This window comes from Cervus elaphus, chromosome 3, assembly GCF_910594005.1.
Source record: "Cervus elaphus chromosome 3, mCerEla1.1, whole genome shotgun sequence".
Taxonomy (NCBI): Eukaryota; Metazoa; Chordata; class Mammalia; order Artiodactyla; family Cervidae; genus Cervus; species Cervus elaphus.
The window spans coordinates 49043106-49064146 of NC_057817.1; the positions used below are offsets into that span (position 1 = coordinate 49043106).

Sequence of the window (21041 nt, forward strand, 5' to 3'; positions counted from 1 at the left end):
AATCCACGGCATCACTGATAGAACGCAACCCTGAAGTTCAGCCCCAGCAGAGCTTACTGTTCAGGAAAGTTAAATGGGGAAGCCGAGTCTATAGCTGATCTTTGGCGGGAAGCGCGTGTGCTGGGGAGGGACGGCAGCCTTCATTCATGTGTTCACCCGTGTCGCTCCTATCTCCTTTACACCCACAACTGTGCCTTCACGGTTGTCGAGATGAGGATGTAACTATGAATAAAGCAAAGTCCCTGGCGTCATGAAGCTCACATTCCAGAGGGGGAGGCAGAATATAGACAAGCAAATTAACAAATAAGGGAGTCTGAGATTGTGCCGTGTAAGCGCCAGGAAGTGGTCCATCAGGGACGGTGGGGGGTGGAGGCTGAGGTGGGGGATGGGTGTGGGTGTGGACATCACACTTACAGATGAGTGCACGGACAAGGCACTCTGAGGGCTGCACGGGAGCTGGCTCTGGGAGCATCTGGAGGAAGAATAGCCCAGGGAGGGGAAAGGAGGAGGCCCTTTGCTATTAAAGAAACAGCAAGTGAGCTAGCGTTCCAAGCACATGGCAGAGTATAGAAGATGTCAGAGCAGTGTCAGAGATCAGACCACCGAGGGCCTGCCTCATCGCCAAGTTATGTTTTAAAAGAATAGAAAGCCACGGGAGAGTTTTAAGCTGAGGCATAATGACTGTGGATAAAAAGAGAAATGGTTGTGGAAGACTGGCTTACAGGCCTCTTAGCCAGCCTGAAAATACAAGCAGAGGTTTTTCTGCTAAAAATTACAGGACGGGTATAGAGACACGAGATGTTCATGCAGGAGGAGTCCTAGAATTGCTACTCATCAGAAGGGTGAGAAGGCATGAATGTGGCTGTCCGGGGGAATCCTTCGAGTTCAGATGTTCAGAGACTGTGATCTCTGGAGTTCCCGTGTTCAGAGCATGTGTCTAAAATGCTGACTTCAAGGGGCAGGACACAGCCAGGCAAGACCAGAGCAGCAGAGGATGTGCATGGGGGTGAGCATGGGCTGGAGCCAGCACCAGTGAGACCCAGAAAGCCACGGGAAACAAGACTGGCTGCTCTTGCTTTGTGAATACAGAGAGAACAAGAAAACATATAAGGACAGAGGAAAGCCATTGCCAGGATTAAGTAGTATTCATCGATTTGCTCACCTCATCAAACATCTGTTGGGCCCTCATGATACGCTGAGAAGTCTTTTAGGTACCAGAAACAAAAATCTCCATCCTCATAGAACTTAAGTGGGGGAGGGAAGTGCACAGGGGAGCCGCAGGAAAAATAAGAAAGAAGCAAAATACTTAAAATGTTAGGAGGCAGGGGATCCCTGGAGAAAAAGAAAGAGGAGAGGAATGGGAAGTTTGGGGGTGGGGAGTGATTTTTAAAGAAGGTCGTTTCATTACTTGGCTTTTATTTCAAGTTTGATGGGAAAGCCATCAGAGGGTTTGAGTAGGGTAATGACGTTATCTGACATTTCAAAATAATTACTCTGGTTGCTCTGAGAATCGAGGTAAAGGACAAAACTGAACCGTTTTCAACACCTTCACCGCCATCCCTGCTGCCATGGCACCATCCTGTCTTGCCTGGATTATTGCAGGAAGATCCAACAAGGCAACTGAAGTGCCGCAGGAAGAAGATGCTATGACGGGAATAAACAAAGGACTCAACTCCGGCTGTGTTTCTTTCTTACTAGAGGATCAGAGGGGCTTCCCAGATGGCGCTAGTGGTCAGGAACCCGCTTGTCAGTGTGAGGAGATGTAAGAGATGTGGGTTGGATCCCTGGATTGGGAAGATCGCTTGGAGGAGGGCATGGCAGTGCACTCCAGTGTTCTTGCCTGGAGAATCCCGTGGACAGAGGAGCCTGGTGGGCTGCAGAAGATCAAGGTGAGGAAGTCTAGACTGTTAGCAAGAAAGAGATTTTAAACATTTGCCAAAAGTAGAAGCTGGATTCAGAAACAAGTGTCGTCAGAAGGGCGGGACCGAGGGGGCTGAGGGGCGCCCAGCTGGAGAGTGGCGGCAAGGAAGTGTCAGCGGAGGTGACTTAGGGTGCAGACATCAGGGGAGAGGATGCTCTTGGCGTGGTCCAGGTGCTCCTGAGGAGCAGTGAACGTCAACAGAAAGTAGGTGCAAGTTGTAAAGTCAGGACTCCAGAAGTACCAACGAAACAGGTACAGTTGCTGAGAATAACAGCAGGGGAAGGTAAGCTTTGTGTGAACCTGAGCTGCAGTCCTTGGGAAAGCGGAAGGAGGGAAGCGTGTGTTAGCAGGAGGATGGGGAGAGAACCTGGAAGGGCTGGGTTGGAGAGAGAGCAGTCAGCGCCTCTCTCTGGCCTTTCCAATAAGCCCAGCTTGAAGGGTTGGTATCTAGTGCAGGTGGTATGATCTGGGGAACAACCTGGACTTACTAGTAAGTCAACTCAATTAGCAGTTTTCAGCCTTTTGATGGCTTTTCCTGGATGGCTGATCATGGCAATAGTGTACATGGATGTATTTTGACTTTGTAAGAAATTTGATGGTTTCTTCTCTTAGTCTTTGGACAAGATGGAGAAGCCCTGTGTGGACAGTAGTTCAGCTGTTTCATAGGCGGCCTGAGAGCTGTACCCAGAGTCCAGATTCACGAGGACATTGTCTCCGTGGGTCAGTGTTTTCAGCCTCCCCCTGCCGTACCACCCACTAATTTTTTAAAACCACTTTTTAAAAATATTTATTTATTTATTTGGCCGCACTGGGTCTCAGTTGTGGCGCGTGGGATCTTCCATCTTTGTTGCAGCGTGGCGATTTTTTTTTGTTGTTGTTGTTATTGTGAGGTCTAGTTTCCTGACCAGGGATCGAACCCGAGCCCCCTGCACTGGGAACGTGGAGTCTTAGCCACTGGATCACAAGGGAAGCCCCACCACGCACTCACTTAAACATGAATATTCTCATCATCTGCCCTCTACTGTTGAGTCTGTCTTCTGTGTGTTTCCACCAGACAAGAACACGATTTTTCAGATTGTACTTACTTTCATACATTTGCCTTCAAGAAATGTCGATACCCTTTGTCTGGCTAGCTTGACCTGGAGGAAGGTCTCTAAATGGCTTGATCCTGCTTAGCTTTTTTTTTTTTTTCCCAGTGACCCGGATGAAGATGGCAGAGCTGGTTATCAACTTTAATGTGATATAGCATAGAAGGGGGCTTCCCAGGTGGTGCTAGCGGTAAAGAACCCGCCTGCCAATACACGTTAGACATAAGACATGCAGGTTCGATCCCTGGGTCAGGAAGATCCCCTGGAGAAGGGCATGGCAACCCACCCCAGTATTTTTGCCTGGAGAATCCCATGGACAGAGGAGCCTGGTGGGCTACAGTTTATCGGATCGCACAGAGTCGGACACAGCTGAGGCAACTTCACACAGCATGGCAGCATAGAAAGAGAGCTGATTTTGGGGGATGAGCGGATATGTGTTCAGACATCTCTCAGTGGGTTGCAACAGTGGACTGAAACTAGCATGATAAAACTAATAAGGGAGATGGAGTTTTCCATTCCGAGTAAAATATTCATTGTAGAAGTATAAACTAAAGGAAGACAATGAGTCAGAAAAATCTTGGGTCTTTTTTCCTGTGGACTAACTGGGGTTGGGTTTTGTTTGTTTTTACTCAGAGGTTCAATACCTGACCCTAAGCCACACAGGCATGTGTTCACAGACACATAACACCAATGTAAGGCACAGCAATGTAAAAAAGGGCAAGGTCTAGGGCCGTCTCTGGTGGTCCAGTGGTTAAGACTCAGTGTTTCCACTGGACCGCCGTGGGGACACAGGTTCGATCCCTGGTCGGGGAACTAAGATCCTGCATACTGAGTGACGTGACCAAAAAAAACGAGAGCATGGTCTAAATCAAAGAAGTGATCGTTTCATTCCTTTGTGGACTACGTCTCAAGTGTTTTCAGTTCTGAGTGCCATGTTTTTAGGACGATGACAGGAAGAGGACAAACCGAAAGGCTCCCAGCGGGCCGCTCCTCCAGTATACAGGGCTCACTCTTGGCAACCCCATGAACTGTAGCCCACCAGGCTCCTTTGCCCATCAGGTTTTTTCAGGCAAGAATACTGGAGTGGGTTGTCATTTCCTCCTCCAAGGGATCTTCCAGACCCAGGGATTGAACCCATGTCTCTTGCATCTCCTGCATCGGTAGGTGGATTCTTTACCACCGCACCACCCGGGAAGCCCTTGAATCAGTGCTCAGTTAATAAATGTTGGTTGAATGGATGGTGACTTGAGTGGTCACCAATGGTGCCTTAGGTCCTGGGAAGGACAGTTGATGATACCAGGAAAAAGGAAACTTTGAGATAGCTCTCTTCAAATATTTGCAGACCTCTTAAGTAGAAGAGAGATTATAGATTCCTTTCATGTTTTTCCAGAAGACAGACCAACACACCACTGGGTGACTGGGTCAATTTAGGAAAGAATTTCCTGGGGCTGTTACCCAGTGGCACTGCAGAGTTGGCCCTGTACAGCTCCTTAGACAAAGACCGTCCACAGCAGCCCATTGATGACAGAGGCCAGGACCAGCATGAGGGATCCAGCAGCAAGGATTCCCGCATTTGGGGTATAGCCAACTCAGTGGCCTTCTAGTCTGCACCATGGGCTTCCCCAGTGGCTCAGATGGTAAAGACTCTGCCTGAAACGCGGGAGACCTGGGCTCGGTCCCTGGAGAAGGGAATGGCAATCCACTCCGGTATTCTTGCCTGGGAATTCCACGGACAGAGGAGCCTGGAGGGCTGTAGGCCATGGGGTCGCAAACAGCTGGACACGGCTGACACACACACATAGAACAGATTCCTGATGAGAACCCATGGTATAGCTTAGGGAACTCCTCGAAGCTTGCTGATCGCCTAAATGGGAAGGGAAAAAAAGACAAAGAAGCAGAGGCTGAACCATAAGAGTAGAACTTGGGGGGACTTGCTCCTGTGGGGTAAGAACCCCAGAACGAGTGTTTGCCTTTCAGAGCGGTGCTGAAACAGACTTCCCTCTCCTGGGATTCCTGCCCTGGGAGAATTCCATCACCTGGGCCTGTGGCACAGTCAGAGGGCAGTTTTCTTGCTGCCTTTTCAAGCTTGTTAAGAGCGTTCTCAGCCTGTCTCCACTGAGCTCTAAGTAACCTCCAGTCCTTGATTCTAGAGCTGCCGCCCTCTGCCTTCTCTGTAATTCCAGACTCCTGTGATTGGATCGCCAGGCCCCAGTCCCTCCCTGAGGACTGTCCCCACTGCATCCTCTCGGTCTGAACGTGTCTTTCTACTTTCCATGTGGTCCCCAAGCCCCACTTGTGCCCACTTCACAGACTTTCTCAAGTCTCATTACCTCCCTTTCCCTTGAGCCATATAATCATTTGCTCAACTGATTTTGAGTGTTAACTAATGACCTTGGTTTCCAATAGTGGTTCTCCACCATGACTGCACACTGGCACCACCTGGGAATCTTATTAAAAAATTCCTGGTGCCTAGGTCTGATCTGCAGAGGTTCAAACTTCATTGCTCTGACCTGAGCATCAGGCTTTTCAAAGCCCTCTAGGAGAGTCCTTCTGCAGCCAAGATGGAGAACCATGGGTCTACAAACTCATTGGATTCCCAAGCCAACTGTAGTCCAATAACACCTGTGTTTGTTCCCCAAGGGACTCCTATACCACAGTGTCTTAAATCATTTGTGTGAGTATAGAAATATCAAAGTACCTATTTCCACTTTGTGTTAATTTGGTAGATTTGGGGGGAAGGAAATAGTACAGTTCCTGTTTTGAAAACTCAATTCATGGCATACCTCTGGGCCCACTTGACTGCAGAAGCAGCAGCCAGCTTTTATCCAGCTCTCAGCATGTGCCAGGCTCTGTGCCAAATACTTCCTAAGCTCGACACATTCATCAGCCCATTTTAATCCTTACCGCAAGTCCACAAGTGAGCCCCACTTTTTGGCTTCCCTGACTAACAAGGAAACTAAGGTTCAGAGAGAGGCTTCTCCACTTGCCCAGGGCTGTACAGAAAGCAGTGCTAAACTCAAGCCCAGGCACATCTGGTGCCAGAACTTCACTGTTTCTCTACCCCCATGGGAAAGAACTTAACCAAATGACTTGCAGATAAGCAAGATGTGCCGGCTTTAGCTTTGGGGTTGAGCCTTTTTTCAGTTGAGTTGCATTCTTTTGTATATCAAGCACCTCCATAAATTTGATGTCAGATTCACTCTCAAGCTGCCTAGATATATCAAGAGTTATGTCACAAATTGTCCAGCTTCCCAGGTGACTCAGCAGTAAAGAATCTGCCTGCAATGCAGGAGCCACAGGAGACACAGATGCGATCCCCGGGTCAGGAAGATCCCCTGAAGCAGGGCATGGCACCCCACTCCAGTATTCTTGCCTGGAGAATCCCATGGACAGAGGGGCCTGGAGGGCTATAGTCTATAGGGTCTCAAAGTCAGACACGACTGAGGCGACTTAGTACATGCACACGTCACAAATTAATTTTTTTCATGCACTCAGGAGACATTAGTTTAGAAAAGCATCTTGCTTCTAGCTTCTAACCTAGCAGAAAATACCCCATCTTTTATTCAGTCTTCCTGGTACTTCTCTGAGGAAGTGAATAGGCAACGCTCTCCCCATCAGGCAGAAAGGGGAACTGTATGCCAAGTATTAATTATCTACTAAATATTAGCGACAGCTACTACTCACTGAGTCCTTACTAAGTGCCAGGGTCTGTGCTAGGCTGTTTACACTCCTGTGTGGTTTTCGTCATTTTGCACACGAGAAAACAGAGATCCAAAAAGATGGAGCTACTCGCCCAGGTTATACAACTAGTGACTGGATACCTGTTTGCTTCTTTGTTTTTTAAGTTCCTTGTGAGCAAAACGGTTCAAACATGGCCTTTGTTCACTGCCTCGCCACAGCCTGGCCGGCCTCTGCTTGCGTGAGTGGCGGCATCTGAACCACCATGTCTGGCGTAAACCACTGAAGCATAAACAGGATTTCTTTCTGTGTGTCCAATGGCCATCTCATAGCCATCGTGAAACAAAGGATTTTCTGCCAACCTTGAATATCACACTGAGGTCAGGCGGGCTCTAAATATTCCTTCTCCAGCCATCCCAGCACCAGGCTGCTTTGGCATAAACCACCCCCGATGGTGAGAGCCGGCTCTGGGAGCAGGCTTACCACCCTCCCCCTCAGCTCCATCTCTGAGCACCGCTGCCTCTCACGGTTTCAGATTAACGACAAGCCCGCCACCCCGGCTGGGGCCGTTCCGTCCTGCAGGGACACTCCGTGCTGAGGACAGAAGCCTGTCACCCCTTCTCACTGGCTGTGAGTAGGCCAGCTCATTTCCTCTCTCTTCAGACACATAAGGACTTGGTATTTTCTGGTTCGTTAAAATATGTACACACATGCACACAATTCTGTAGGGAGGCTGACGCTTCGTACAGAAAGAGATCGGCAGTGTGGTGAGCGGACGGAGGCCCAGGGGAAATAAACTACCTGGCATCCTGTGTCAGGGCAGTGGGTCACTAACTGAGTGCAAACCTGTCTTTTTTAATGTTGTTTATCCTCCTACAGGGCATACAAAACCATTGAGGATGATGACTTGAAGTTTCCCCTTATATATGGAGAAGGCAAGAAGGTAGGCATGTGCCCTCCCTGGACTGAGAGAACCAGGCTCTCTCTCGACGGAGCCCCTGGCAATCTGCGTGTTCCACTTGGCAGCTTGTGATTTTGTAGTCTTGACAGCTTGAAAGAATATCACCTCCACCTTCCTTCAGCTCTCCTGTCCTAAGGGTCCAGGGAGTGGCAGGGCTGTGGAATGGAAGTGGTGCGCACAGGGGACTAACGTCAGTGTTGTGAAAATGACATCCCCCTTCTCGATCCATTTGCATAACTTTCTGCAGTGTTTAAACACGACCACTTTCACATACATCATCTCACCGTGTATTGACGACAAGCCACGAGGCAGGCAGAGCTGGCTGTCTTACATCCAACTGGGAGACGAGGCAGCAGGGACTGCAAGGTTAAAACCACTCAGGCAGTCACGCGACTGGCCAGGGGTGGCCCTCCCCTTCCTTCTGGTGCCCTTGCCTTCCACCATGGATGCTCAGACTGTACACGCCAGCTTCTCCACTTGCCCCGTGAGAAGGGGATCCAGAGTTTCACCTCAATAAACTATGGGATCACACAGATCAGATCCCAGGCTGAGATAGCAAAGACCATTCATCACCAGCTTCCAAGGCCCCTGTCAGACTCTAACATTGTTGGGCCGAAGGAAGGCTGTCGATCTTAGAGTGGTCTCTGAGCAGAGACTGGAGAGGGGTACAGGGGTGGAGATGAGAAAGCTTTGAAGTCATTTCCCAGGAAGAACAAACACCTTCTGAATCATTGCATTCTTCCTCGGAACATGAATACATTTCAACTAAGCGCTGAGAGTTCCAATTAGAAGAGAAAAATGTGGTCACGTTAAGAAGAATATTCAACTGAAAATTTTTTCAGCATGTGATAGCTTTTATCAGAACAAGTGACTCATAAGAAAACTGAAGGATGCCTTTGTGGACAGAGTTTGAGTGAGTGAGTGTGTATGTGCGTGTGTGCGTGTGTGTGTGGTATGAAAGAGAGCACACAGGAGTAGGTTTTGGGTTCAGCAGTGATTTTGCTCGAAGGAGAGAGGCATTTTGCAGAGGGAAATGAAACATGAATATTTGATCAACAAATGCATCATTTGTCAAACCAGCGTCCCCCTTTCCTTAGACGGACACCTCTGCCTCGCCATCCTGGTTGAGAGTCAGGACAGGGAGGGGCTGTGTTGCCGGTAGGATTCTGTGTGTCTGAGTACAGTGGACACCGTCGTGAGCATCACTCGGCCCAGTGATCTGCACCTACACTTTCTGGTGTTCCTGGCGCTGAGATTCTCAGTATTACCCTGCTGCTCCCCAGTGAGTTCCGCTAAGCTCAGGACCACATCCTGTTGCCTTCATATCCTTAGTACCCGTCTAGCCTGGTACTTGACTCATGGCAGGCCATCAGTTAATGCGTAAGTATTTAATAAGCTATTCAGTTATGTTCAGTATACTCTCCTTGAAAGAAAGTGAAGGTGTTAGTCACTCAGTCATGTTTGACTCTTTGCGATCCCATGGACTGTAGCCCACCAGGCTCCTCTGTCCATGGAATCTCCCAGGCAAGAATACTGGAGTGGGTTGCCATTCCCTTCTCCAGGGGATCTTCCTGACCCAGAAAACAAACCCAGGTCTGCTGCATTGTGGCAGATTCTTTACCATCTGAGCCACCAGGGAAGCCCCATACTCTCCATTGTTCAGTCGCTCAGTCGTGTCCAACTCTTTGCGACTCCGTGGACGCCAGGCTTCCCTGTCCTTCACCATCTCCCGGAGTTTGCTCAAACTCATGTCTGTTGAGTCAGTGATGCCATCCATCCATCCCATCCTCTGTCGTCCCCTTCTCCTCCTGCCTTCAATCTTTCCCAGCATCAGGGCTTTTTCCAGTGAGTCAGCTCTTTGATTCAGGTGGCCAAAGTATTGGAGCTTCAGTTTCATCATCAGTCCTTCCAATGAATATTCAGGATTGATTGCCTTTAGGATTGGCTGGTTTGATTTCCTTGCTGTCCAAGGGACTCTCGAGAGTCTTCTCCAACACCACAGTTCAAAAGCATCAATTCTTCGGCACTCAGTCTTTTTTATAGTCCAACTCTCACATCCATATGTGACTACTGGAAAAACTGTAGCTTTGAGTATATGGACCTTTGTTGACTTACTCTCCTTGGTACAACAGAAAAATGGACAAATGTGTTCTTCTGTGATGACCCACAGTAAGATTTAAAGGAGAAAGGTTTTTCCCAGTTCAGCAAAAAGTGCAATTCACCAGGATATCATGTTCCTCCAGCATTCCAGCAAGTTAGGGCTTGACAGTTCTGTGATATGTAGTTGGTGAATTCAGTCATTGTACCTCTTGACCTATTTAAAACCCACCGTGGCTCCAATTGGCTCCAGGCATACCCTGTACCAAAGTAGCTTGCCCCTCTGTCCCAGGACTCCACGACCTGTTAAGAAGGTTTAGAATGCAACACATCAGTTCTGTCTAGATCCTTCCCAGGGTTCTCTCTTTCTTTTCTGCACACATCTCCCTAGAAGTTTCAGAATACTTTCACTGCTGTTAAATTTCATTTGATTTCTGCCAGTGCTTTGAAGGACTGGTGTGGGACTTGTAAACTAGCAGAAATATCAGATTTCTTTGGACTAAAATGCCCACCTGTGCTTTGTCCAACTTGAGAAGGTACTGCAGCAGGGAGGAAAGCAAAAGGGTCGTAAGGGACTCGGAATTTCCACACTTAGAGGTGAATGTGTCTCAGCTTGAAGGGAGCTCCGAGCTGAGCAGCACCTGGCCAGAGGTCCCCAGGCTCACATCCTCTGTCTGCATTTTACCCACTGTGGGTCTGGCCTTGTAAAAATGCATTACTGTTTCATTTCCACTTAAATGTAAAGCTGCCCACCTTCTGATGTGAATCCAGCTCCAAATTCACAGCCTTTTGAGGGAAAGTAGGATGAAGACCATGGTAATGTGTTAGAGCGTCACGTCTTAGCATTTCTCAGTTCAGTTCAGTCGCTCAGTTGTGTCCTACTCTTTGCGACCCTATGGACTGCAGCACGCCAGGCCTGCCCTCAATCCCTCCCAGCATCAGGGTCTTTTCCAATGAGTCATCCCTTCGCATCAGGGGGCCAAAGTACTGGAGTTTCAGCTTCAGCATCAGTCCTTCCAACGAACACCCAGGACTGATCTCCTTTAGGATGGACTGGTTGGATCTCCTTGCAGTCCAAGGGACTGTCAAGAGTCTTCTCCAACACCACAGTTCAAAAGCATCAATTCTTCAGCACTCAACTTTCTTTATAGACCAATTCTCACATCCATACATGACCACTGGAAAAACCATAGCCTTGACTAGACGGACCTTTGTTGGCAAAGTAATATCTCTGCTTTTTAATATTACTGTATAGGTTGGTCATAACTTTCCTTCCGAGGAGTAAGCGTCTTTTAATTTCATAGCTGCAGTCACCATCTGCATTGATTTTGAAGCCTCCAAAAATAAAGTTTCTCACTGTTTCCATTGTATCCCTGTCTATTTGCCATGAAGTTATGGCACCAGATGCCATGATCTTATTTTTCTGAATGTTGAGCTTTAAGCCAACTTTTTCACTCTCATTCACTTTCATCAAGAGGCTTTTGAGTTCCTCTTCACTTTCTGCCATAAGGGTGTTGTCACCTGCATATCTGAGGTTATTGATATTTCTCCAGGCAATCTTGATTCCAGCTTGTGCTTCCTCTAGCCCAGCGTTTCTCATGATGTACTCTGCATATAGGGTAAATAAGCAGGGTGACAATATAGAGGCTTGATGTACTCCTTTCTTGATTTGGAACCAGTCTGTTGTTCTGTGTCCTGTTCTAACTGTTGCTTCTTGACTTCTTGACCTGCATACAGGTTTCTCAAGAGGCAGGTCAGGTGGACTGGTATTCCTATCTCTTTAAGAATTTTCCACAGTTTGTTGTGACCCACACAGTCAAAGGCTTTGGCATAGTCAATAAACCAGAAATAAATGTTTTTCTGGAACTCACTTGCTTTTTCGATGATCCAGAGGATGTTGGAAATTTGATTGCTGGTTCCTCTGCCTTTTCTAAATCCAGCTTGAACATCTGGAAGTTCACGGTTCACATACTGCTGAGGCATGGCATTTCTAGGTTACTCTTATTGCCAGAGCGTCAGAGCAAGGATTCAAGTATAGATCTTTGAACCACGCCACTACACCAGGTGTAGTGTTGATGAGCCATATGTTAGAGCCATGGGCTTCAGTTAACCCAGAGTGACTTTCACTCCATTCCTCTGTGTTCACCTGAGCTGGACATCCTTCTGCACAAAAATGTAGTGCCGCCCGCCTCCTCCAGGGAGCCTTCTTAGTAGAATTTTTACCTCCTCTGAACTCACATAACCCATTGTTTATTTGTCTTTCAGCACTCGGCCGTATTCTATATATTGTTAATCAGACACGTACCTCGAGTCTTTCCCTTACCAAGTTCCTTTATAGTAGGTACAAGACCATAGACATGTGTCCCCCGCAGGATGGTATCTGCACATAGTAGGTGCTCAATAAATGTCTGGGTGAATCGTATCTGTGGTCTCCCAGAAGATCATTAGGCTGACAGTATAGGCATTAGTGCAATAGTATTGCTTCCATTGTTGTCCAAATAGTATTTGGACAACCATGTAGAGAAGGCTACAGATGGCATGGTCTCAGCTGTGAGGTGTCTATGGAGTTGTAGCACAGTGGCATCTTGTTCCTTTCTGCCTAGAGGGGATTGTGTGAGGATGTTAGCAGGACAGGTTATAGTCTAATGGTACCTTTCTAATGGTACATTTTCTCCAGCCATAAAGTAAAATATATGAGCTCTGGAAGGGCAGGATCTGCCTCTGACATTTTTATATCTTTTATCACAGAACTAGAGACATAGCTGGTATTCAGTAAATACTTGAAGAATGGGTGTATAGCAGATGGTTAGATGAGGAGGGGTAATGGATGGATGGATGGATGGATGGGTGGATGGGTGGACAGATGGACCGATGGGGGATGTATGGATGACGGATCCTGTTGGATTTGGTTTGAATTGATTTCAGTAGCTGTAGACATCATGGATGTATTGTATTGAGTTTATTGGACATAACCCCTCCAGTGTCTGCGAAGAGACAGCAGCAGCCCATTCAAATGCAGGTAATTGGTAGAAAAGCCACTCCTGAAGTATGTCAGTAACCTTGGTGGGCTCGTCCTCGAAAACAACTACGCACAGAACTGAACGGCCAGGGGCAGTGGGGATGGGAACGTGACTGCGGCGCTCACAGCCCGTGGCACCTACACCGTGGCGGGCGTGCCTTCCCTGTTGGCGGCAGCGTTTCTGACGGCCCTCTGCTTGTACCCCTAGGCCCGTGTGATGGCGACCATTGGAGTGACCAGGGGACTCGGGGACCATGACCTGAAGGTGCATGACTCCAACATCTACATCAAACCCTTCTTGTCTCCAGCTCCAGAGGTACCACCGGGGCTTTTATTTCTCTTTGTACAAGAACACGTTTTCTGCCCCTGCCCTGACTGTCGCCCCACATCCAGGCAGTGGGCAGCTCACGTCCCACGCGCTTCTGCATGGCCTCTCACGGCTGTCCCCCTTCTCCCCTCCGCTCTCACTTCAGCCGTCCTGGTTCCTTCTCCATCGCCTCCTGCCCAGATGGCTGCATGGCCTATGGCATCCCTTGCCTCCTCAGTCCAGCCCATGTACTGCCGTCAGAGCAGTTTTCCGAAACAGCTGCTCTGACACCTGTTTGCTCAGAAACCTTCAACAACACCCCAAGGCTCAGAGAATAAAGCCCACACTCCTTCACTTGGCATTGTTATAATTTATTATAACAAATTATAAGGACTTGTTATCATTTGGTCCAACTTAGAAAAAAAAAAATCTGATCTTTGGTCCCCTAACACTAGCCAAAATGAACTTATTTTTGGTATATGATCTTTAGTTTCCCATATTTGCTCAAACTATTCTTTCTGCCTAGAATGCCCTTCCCCCTCATCTCCAAGCATCCAGTCTCTTTTTTTTTTTTTTTTTGAGGTGTTTTTTTTTTTTTTTTTTCCAGTGGGTTTTGTCATACTAGACTCTTTTTTATGTCTAGGATTTAATGTAAATACTTCTCCTGCTTTCCTCTCCCCCAACAGAAAGTCACGCCTCCCCGTACTCCAGGTACCTGGAGAGTGTTTTCACTTTCTGCTTATAGCATGGTGATTTACATACATATTTTATTCCCTCTTAGATTCTAATTGCCTGGAAAGCTGGTATGATTCAGTTGATGTTTAAAAGTTAACTGAAAAACAAGTTTTCATATCTTTGGTTTAAAAGATCATTTTTCTTATAATATAGTAAACAACATCAAGTTCTATTTCAAGGTATATCATTTAGAAAAGATACTGTTTCTAAGTGATAGAAAACTCTAAGTAATAGTAGTTGATGGGTGTATTTTCTCACATACCAAGAAGGCTGGAATTTGGTGGCTGTTCATGTTGGTGCACCACCTCCGATGTGCCAGGGGTGACATCTCTCTGGCTTTTTTCCCTTCGTGTTTGCAAGATGGTAACGCAGGTTCAAGCGTAATGTTTTCATAAAAGGCAGGAGGAAGGGGAGCTGCCCCTCTGTCCCAGTAGACATGCACTTGCATCTCGTTGGCCCAGACTGTGGTACCTGGCCTCGCCTAGCTACAGAGGAGGCTGGGAGAGAGAGGAAGGTCTGCAGTTTCTGCAGTGGAGGAGAGCCAGGGCCGGGTGAGCTGGGACCCAGCAGTGTTTGCATACTGTGTAATTAACTGTTAAAACAGTGCCTCTGGAAATGCTCAGACTGTTTAGACATAGCTCCATCTGCATGTTCTTCCCAAGGGTGGCTGCTATGTTTGCAGTAAAGGCTCTTTTTGTTGAGGGAAACAGAAACCCACTCATGCTGACTCAGAAGGAGGTGCTTATTTTCTTACTCTCGGAAGAGATATTTATGGGGTCCACGAGAACCTTTGAAGAGCCAGGCTTTATGGAGGAGAAGGTGATTCTGGAGGCAAGGCAGCTCTAAGACCAGTCATGCTCCATAGGTCTCTGCTATCAGGCCACCCGGTTTCTCACTCCCTCAAATTACCAGAGAGGAATCTCAATGGCCCAACTCACCTTTTCTACCAGGTCCCAACTGCCTTCACAGCCTGTAGACTGTGTCCACTCCAGAGCCATCAATGGGCACAGTCAGCCACCCAGGCCCAGCCTTGTGGCAGCGCTGTGAGCAGGACTGATTCCTTCAGAGTCCTTAACTGAGGTTGAGGTTGACATCTAAAATATACCCAGCTACAGGAAGTCTCACCAGAAGGAAATCTCCAGTGAATAGCAGGAATAGGAGACAACGCGCATGTCCTAGTATCACCCAGGATCTCAAGTGAGAACAGCTTGGTGGAAATACTATTTCCCATTTGCAGCTGTCTCTTTTAGCCTTCATAGCAATTCTGCATGATGAGGATCTCGACAACAGAGCGTCTGAGTTCCCCTGGATGTTGATGGATGGCCACTCCCTCTATTCTGGCCAACACTAGGACCCCTGAATCACTGCTAAAAGTCCTCCTGGCCAGAGGAAACCATTAAAGGCTATATTCGTGCATGCTATGTTGCTTCTGTCATGTCTGACTCTTTGCAACCCCATGGACTGTAGCCCGCTAGGCTCCCCTGTCCATGGGATTCTCCAGGCAAGAATACTGGGGTGGCTTGCCATTTCCTTCTCCAGGGGATCTTCCCAACCCAGGGATCAAACCCACATCTCTCTCTTTTTTTTTTTTCCATTTATTTTTATTAGTTGGAAGCTAATTACTTTACAATATTGTAGTGGTTTTTACCATACATTGACATGAATCAGCCATGGATTTACAAGTGTTCCCCATCCTGAACCCCCCTCCCACCTCCCTCCCCATCCCATCCCTCTGGGTCATCCATGCATCCAACCTGGACTGGCGATCTGTTTCACACTTGATAATATACATGTTTCGATGCTGTTCTCTCAGATCATCCCACCCTCACCTTCTCCCACAGAGTCCAAAAGTCTGTTCTATACATCTGTGTCTCTTTTTCTGTCTTGCATATAGGGTTATCATTACCATCTTTCTAAATTCCATATATATGTGTTAGTATACTGTATTGGTGTTTATCTTTCTGGCTTACTTTACTTTGTATAATGGGCTCCAGTTTTATCCATCTCATTAAAACTGATTCAAATGTATTCTTTTTAATGGCTGAGTAAGATTCCATTGTGTATATGTACCATGGCTTTCTTATCCATTCATCTGCTGATGGGCATCTAGGTTGCTTCCATGTCCTGGCTATTATAAACAGTGCTGTGATGAACATTGGGGTACACATGTCTCTTTCAATTCTGGTTTCCTTGGTGTGTATGCCCAGGAGTGGGATTGCTGGGTCATATGGCAGTTCTATTTCCAGTTTTTTAAGAAATCTCCACACTGTTCTCCACAGTGGCTGTACTAGTTTGCGTTCCCACCAACAGTGTAAGAGGGTTCCCTTTTCTCCACACCCTCTCCAGCATTTATTGTTTGTAGACTTTTGGATAACATCCATTCTGACTGGTGTGTAATGGTACCTCATTGAGGTTTTGATTTGCATTTCTTTGATAATGAGTGATGTTGAGCATCTTTTCATGTGTTTGTTAGCCATCTATATGTCTTCTTTGGAGAGATGTCTGTTTAGTTCTTTGGCCCATTTTTTGATTGGGTCATTTATTTTTCTGGAATTGAGCTTCAGGAGTTGCTTGTATATTTTTGAGATTAAATCTTTGTCTGTTTCTTCATTTGCTATTATTTTCTCCCACTCTGAAGGCTGTCTTTTCACCTTGCTTATAGTTTCCTTTGATGTGCAAAAGCTTTTAAGTTTCATTAGGTCCCATTTGTTTATTTTTGCTTTTATTTCCAATATTCTGGGAGGTGGGTCATAGAGAATCTTGCTGTGATTTATATTGGAGAGTGTTTTGCCTATGTTCTCCTCTAGGAGTTTTATAGTTTCTGGTCTTACATTTAGATCTTTAATCCATTTTGAGTTTATTTTTGTGTATGGTGTTAGAAAGTGTTCTAGTTTCATTCTTTTACAAGTGGTTGGCCAGTTTTCCCAGCACCACTTGTTAAAGAGGTTGTCTTTTTTCCATTGTATATCCTTGCCTCCTTTGTCGAAGATAAGGTGTCCATAGGTATGTGGGTTTATCTCTGGGCTTTCTATTCTGTTCCATTGATCTATATTTCTGTCTTTGTGCCAGTACCACACTGTCTTGATGACTGTGGCTTTGTAGTAGAGTCTGAAGTCAGGCAGGTTGATTCCTCCACTTCCATTCTTCTTTCTCAAGATTGCTTTGGCTATTCGAGGTTTTTTTATTTCCATACAAATTGTGAAATTATTTGTTCTAGTTCTGTAAAGAATACTATTGGTAGCTTGATGGGGATTGCATTGAATCTATAGATTGCTTTGCAAACCCACATCTCTTATGTCTCCTGCAGTGGCAGGCGGGTTCTTTAGCATTAGTGCCAACTGGGAAGCCCAATACTAGACTCACGGGCATCCTTATTTCCCCCTTGAGAGCGAGGCCTTTATCAGGCATATTAAATGGTACTGTCACCTCTCTATTCCCCCCACCACCACCACCAAAAAAAAAAAAAAAAATCGATGAAGTGTGACTGTGTTTGGTAGGAGATGGGGGAGTGTTCTAAGGAAGCGCTAATTAACCATTTTGTTCCTTAAAGGAGAATGAAAACCTCCTCACCCTCCACACGCCAGTACACACGTAAACACACATATACTTTCTATATAAAGTGAGAAGTTTGGTTTTCAGAAAAATGATCTCTCCATGCAGTTAGGTTGTAGATCTTCCAGTCACTGTGCTACTCTGGATCCCAAGGAGGGCCACCCTGGGAGATTCCCCGAGGATTAATGAAAAATCCATCGGTTGATCAGAAACTTCATGTTACCTGTCTGGAGTGATGCTGATTCTCAGAGAAGTGGTGTGGTTGTTTTAGCATTGATGAGGGATGGGGGAGGATTTAAAAGGGAACCAGCAACCTCTAGGAAAATGTATGTGCTCTTAGGAAAGTTGTAGAATTGAATAAAGTGTAGCACCTTTATGAAAACAATAACAAGTAACATTTATTGATTACTGAGTCTGGGCCAAACAACATACTTTTTAAAAAAATCCTCACGACAATTCTGTGAGGTATATATGGTTAGTATACCCATTTTACAGATCAGGAAATTGAGATTCGGGGAAGAAAATTGACTCCCCTTGGCTGTACAGTTATTAACTAACAACTCATATGAGTTGAGTATTAACTCATACTCAAGTTTGTCTGATTTGCTCAGGCTCTGTAGGGAGAGAAGCTGAATTTAAGGAGATTTTTTTGCCGTGTCCAAGGGCCCCCCTGAGGACTGTTTCAAGGGACTCTGAAGAGAGTACCTCTGTCTTGGGGTGTTAGTGGCCAGAGATTCTCAGAGAAATATGGCTGGCTTCAGACTGATGTTGTAGAAAATGATGGTGTGGTAGAAAAAGTAATTGGGAAAGACAGGAATGGCTTTTCGTGTGTGCCAACCAAGGCCAGACAGAATTGTGCAAAATGAGATTGTGCACCTATAATTTAGCTTAATGGGTATGTAGTGCAGATCTCAAGACTCCTTTGCACGAGATTAAAGTTGTTGTACATTTTAAATGTTTCCAGATGGAGAGGCCTTAGCCAGAGCCAGGAAACAGGGAGGAAGATTGGAGAGGAGGTGGGGAGAGCAGCGTGAATCCACTCCTATGAGAAGTGTAGAAGAAAGAGAGATGGGTACCAGGGACCCCCGGCCCCAATCTTGGAGCAGAAGTTCCTTTTCCCTGGGTAGTAGTGATAAAGTCAGACCCTAGAGAAACAGCTCAGGGGCTGCTGTTAGGAGCCCCCAAAGCCAGGTAGATCTACTTAAACTATCTAATGGAGAAGAACCCACTCCCTTCTGTCTTCAGTCTCTACCCCCACCCCAAGTCTATGCTGGCTTTCTAACCGTGACTTCCTAAGAACATTCCTCTGCTATGCTTCATCTTTGCCAAGCATGGATCTTTATTTCACATTTGGGTTCTAAATTTCAAACTCAGCTCAGTCTGGTAGTTTTAACGGTTGCAGGGAGGGGAATGGGGGGGGGGGGGTGGTTGGGGGGTGGGTGGTGTTTGGAATGTGATTTTGTTCTAAGAAAAAAGGCTCAAAAATCTTCTTGGAAATCAGCATTGTTCCCATTCATCATTGTAGCTCCTAATTCGATTTGATGAGTTAAATAAAAATAAATCGAAACCATGTGGATCAAATTTACGTTAAAAAAAAATGCACAGGGGTTTAAAAATTAGAGAAGGGTTTCTAGCCAAACACATTCTCAGTTTTGCTGAACACAGGCGCTGGAAAAATCTTGCGTTTGCCAAACCCAACGAGCAGCCGCCAGGTTTGCGGAGCCTCCCTCATGTCTTCCAAGTTCTAAGGTAGGGATATCTGGCCAAGAAGAACTGAATTCCATGAGAGGCCCCCACCAACCGAGCGGAGGCCTGTTCCGCGAAAAAGGGAAGTGTTTTGACCCTCCCCTGGTCCACAGCATCTTTTCTCCATGTAACTGGAGCCTCTCCTCTCAGAAAGGAAACGCCCCCCCACCAGGTCTCCATCCTCTTGCCTGACGAAGCTCATCACTGTTCGGCTTTTGTATATCACCCTAAAGAATTCAAGTGGAGAAGGAAAGGGTTGGTGAATTCAGAGGCATTCAGCACCTTCTTTCCAGCAATTCTCCACCCCGTCCAGCACAAACCTCGTGACCTGGTCCTCAGGCAGCATGTCCTGGGCCTGCAGCCTAAACCTCCAGATGTCCTCCACACCACGCCCCCTTTCTGGCCTGTGGCAGGCCCTCCCGACAGCTAGGATTCCTCTTAATGTCTTTCTCGCCTTCTGGCCTCCATTCCAAGACTGCGCTGTTGACTTTAGGCCCCTTTTCAGCTCTTGGAAGAACGGGATCTTTTTCTGTCTGGGGACTGGTTTGAAAAGCCAACTGTATCAACTCAGCAGGGCCCCCCCACTCCAGTCCCCGCCAGACTGAACCACAAGGAGCCTGATTTTCTCTCGGCTTCATTTTTCCTCCCCTTGGTGTTCAGGATTCCTGTCAGCTGTTTTCTGTGACTCAGGATCACTCATTTAGCTCATTCTTGGTTGTCTTCCTCTAGATTTTTTTTTTCTTTTCTTTCTTTTTAAAAAATATTTATCTGTATTTGGCTGTGCCGGGTCCTAGTTGCAGCACACAGGATCTTTTATTTGCAGCCTGAAAATTCTTAGTTGTGGTGGCATGTGGGATCTAGTTCCCTGACCAGGGATCAAACCCAGGCCTCCTAATGCAGGAGCTTGGAGTCCTAGGCACTGGACCACCAGAAGTCCCAGATTTTATTTTTTTCTTTCATCTGAAACAGAATTCTCTAAAAGAAGAAAGACCTTCGGCTCCAATATCTAAATTCCAACCCTAGCACTGGCGTTACCCGTGACCTCTACAGGTTCTTTCAGCCTGCAGGTGGGGTGGAGTGGCCTAGACTCACGAGATGCTTAGAAAAGCAAATGAGAACATCTGCAGAATTGCCTGGCATACAGTCTGGTACATGGTTTAGTCTTCATTACCCACCGGCTTCTGGAAGGCTTTGCATTTATGGGGGATTCCCAGTGTTCACTCTCATCTGAAGAAAAGAATTGACTATTCTGTTGGAGACTGCCCCTGTTGTCGCCCATGAAAACCTGGACAATATTTAAAGTCTCACATTGACATCTGAACATTTACGGTCTTCTGATTCTCAGTAGCTTTTCATGACCCAGGCCAAAATCCCATTTTGGGAACGAGCATGTTTTATTGTACGGTGTACTTTTCTGCAGTCTGGCCAATTCATAAAAAACAATATTGGTGCATAATGATGTGGGAAGATGGCCTTTGTTATTCAGTTGCTAAGTCATGTCTACTCTGCAACCCCATGGACTGGAGTACACCAGGCTGTCCTTCACGATCTCCTTCACTATGTCCTTCACATGACTTTGCTCAAACTCATGTCTATTGAGTCAGTGATGCCATCCAACCGTCTCAGCCTCTGTCGCCCCCTTCTCCTCCTGCCCTCAGTCTTTCCCAGCATCAGGGTCTTTTCCAGTGAGTCGGTTCTTCGCATGAGGTGGCCAAAGCATTAGAGCTTCAACTTCATCATCAGTCCTTCTAATGAATATTCAGGGTTGATTTCCTTTAGGATTGACTGGTTTGATCTTCTTGCAGTCCAAGGGACTCTCAAGAGTCTTCTCGAGTTACACAGTTCAAAAGCATCAGTTCTTCAGCATTCAGATTTCTTTATGGTCAAACGCTCATATCCATACATGACTCCTGGAAAAACCACAGCTTTGGCTATAT

General features: G+C 46.6%; 1 protein-coding gene across 1 annotated transcript in view; it reads left to right on the forward strand.

Moving 5' to 3' along the window:
• PPM1H (protein phosphatase, Mg2+/Mn2+ dependent 1H) overlaps positions 1 to 21041 on the forward strand; it is a 294472-nt gene that overhangs the window by 233861 nt on the left and 39570 nt on the right. Inside the window, exons 7-8 of the mRNA XM_043888274.1 lie at positions 7567 to 7630; positions 12973 to 13080. Of these exons, the coding sequence (XP_043744209.1) occupies positions 7567 to 7630; positions 12973 to 13080 (172 nt within the window). The remainder of the gene's footprint in view (positions 1 to 7566; positions 7631 to 12972; positions 13081 to 21041) is intronic.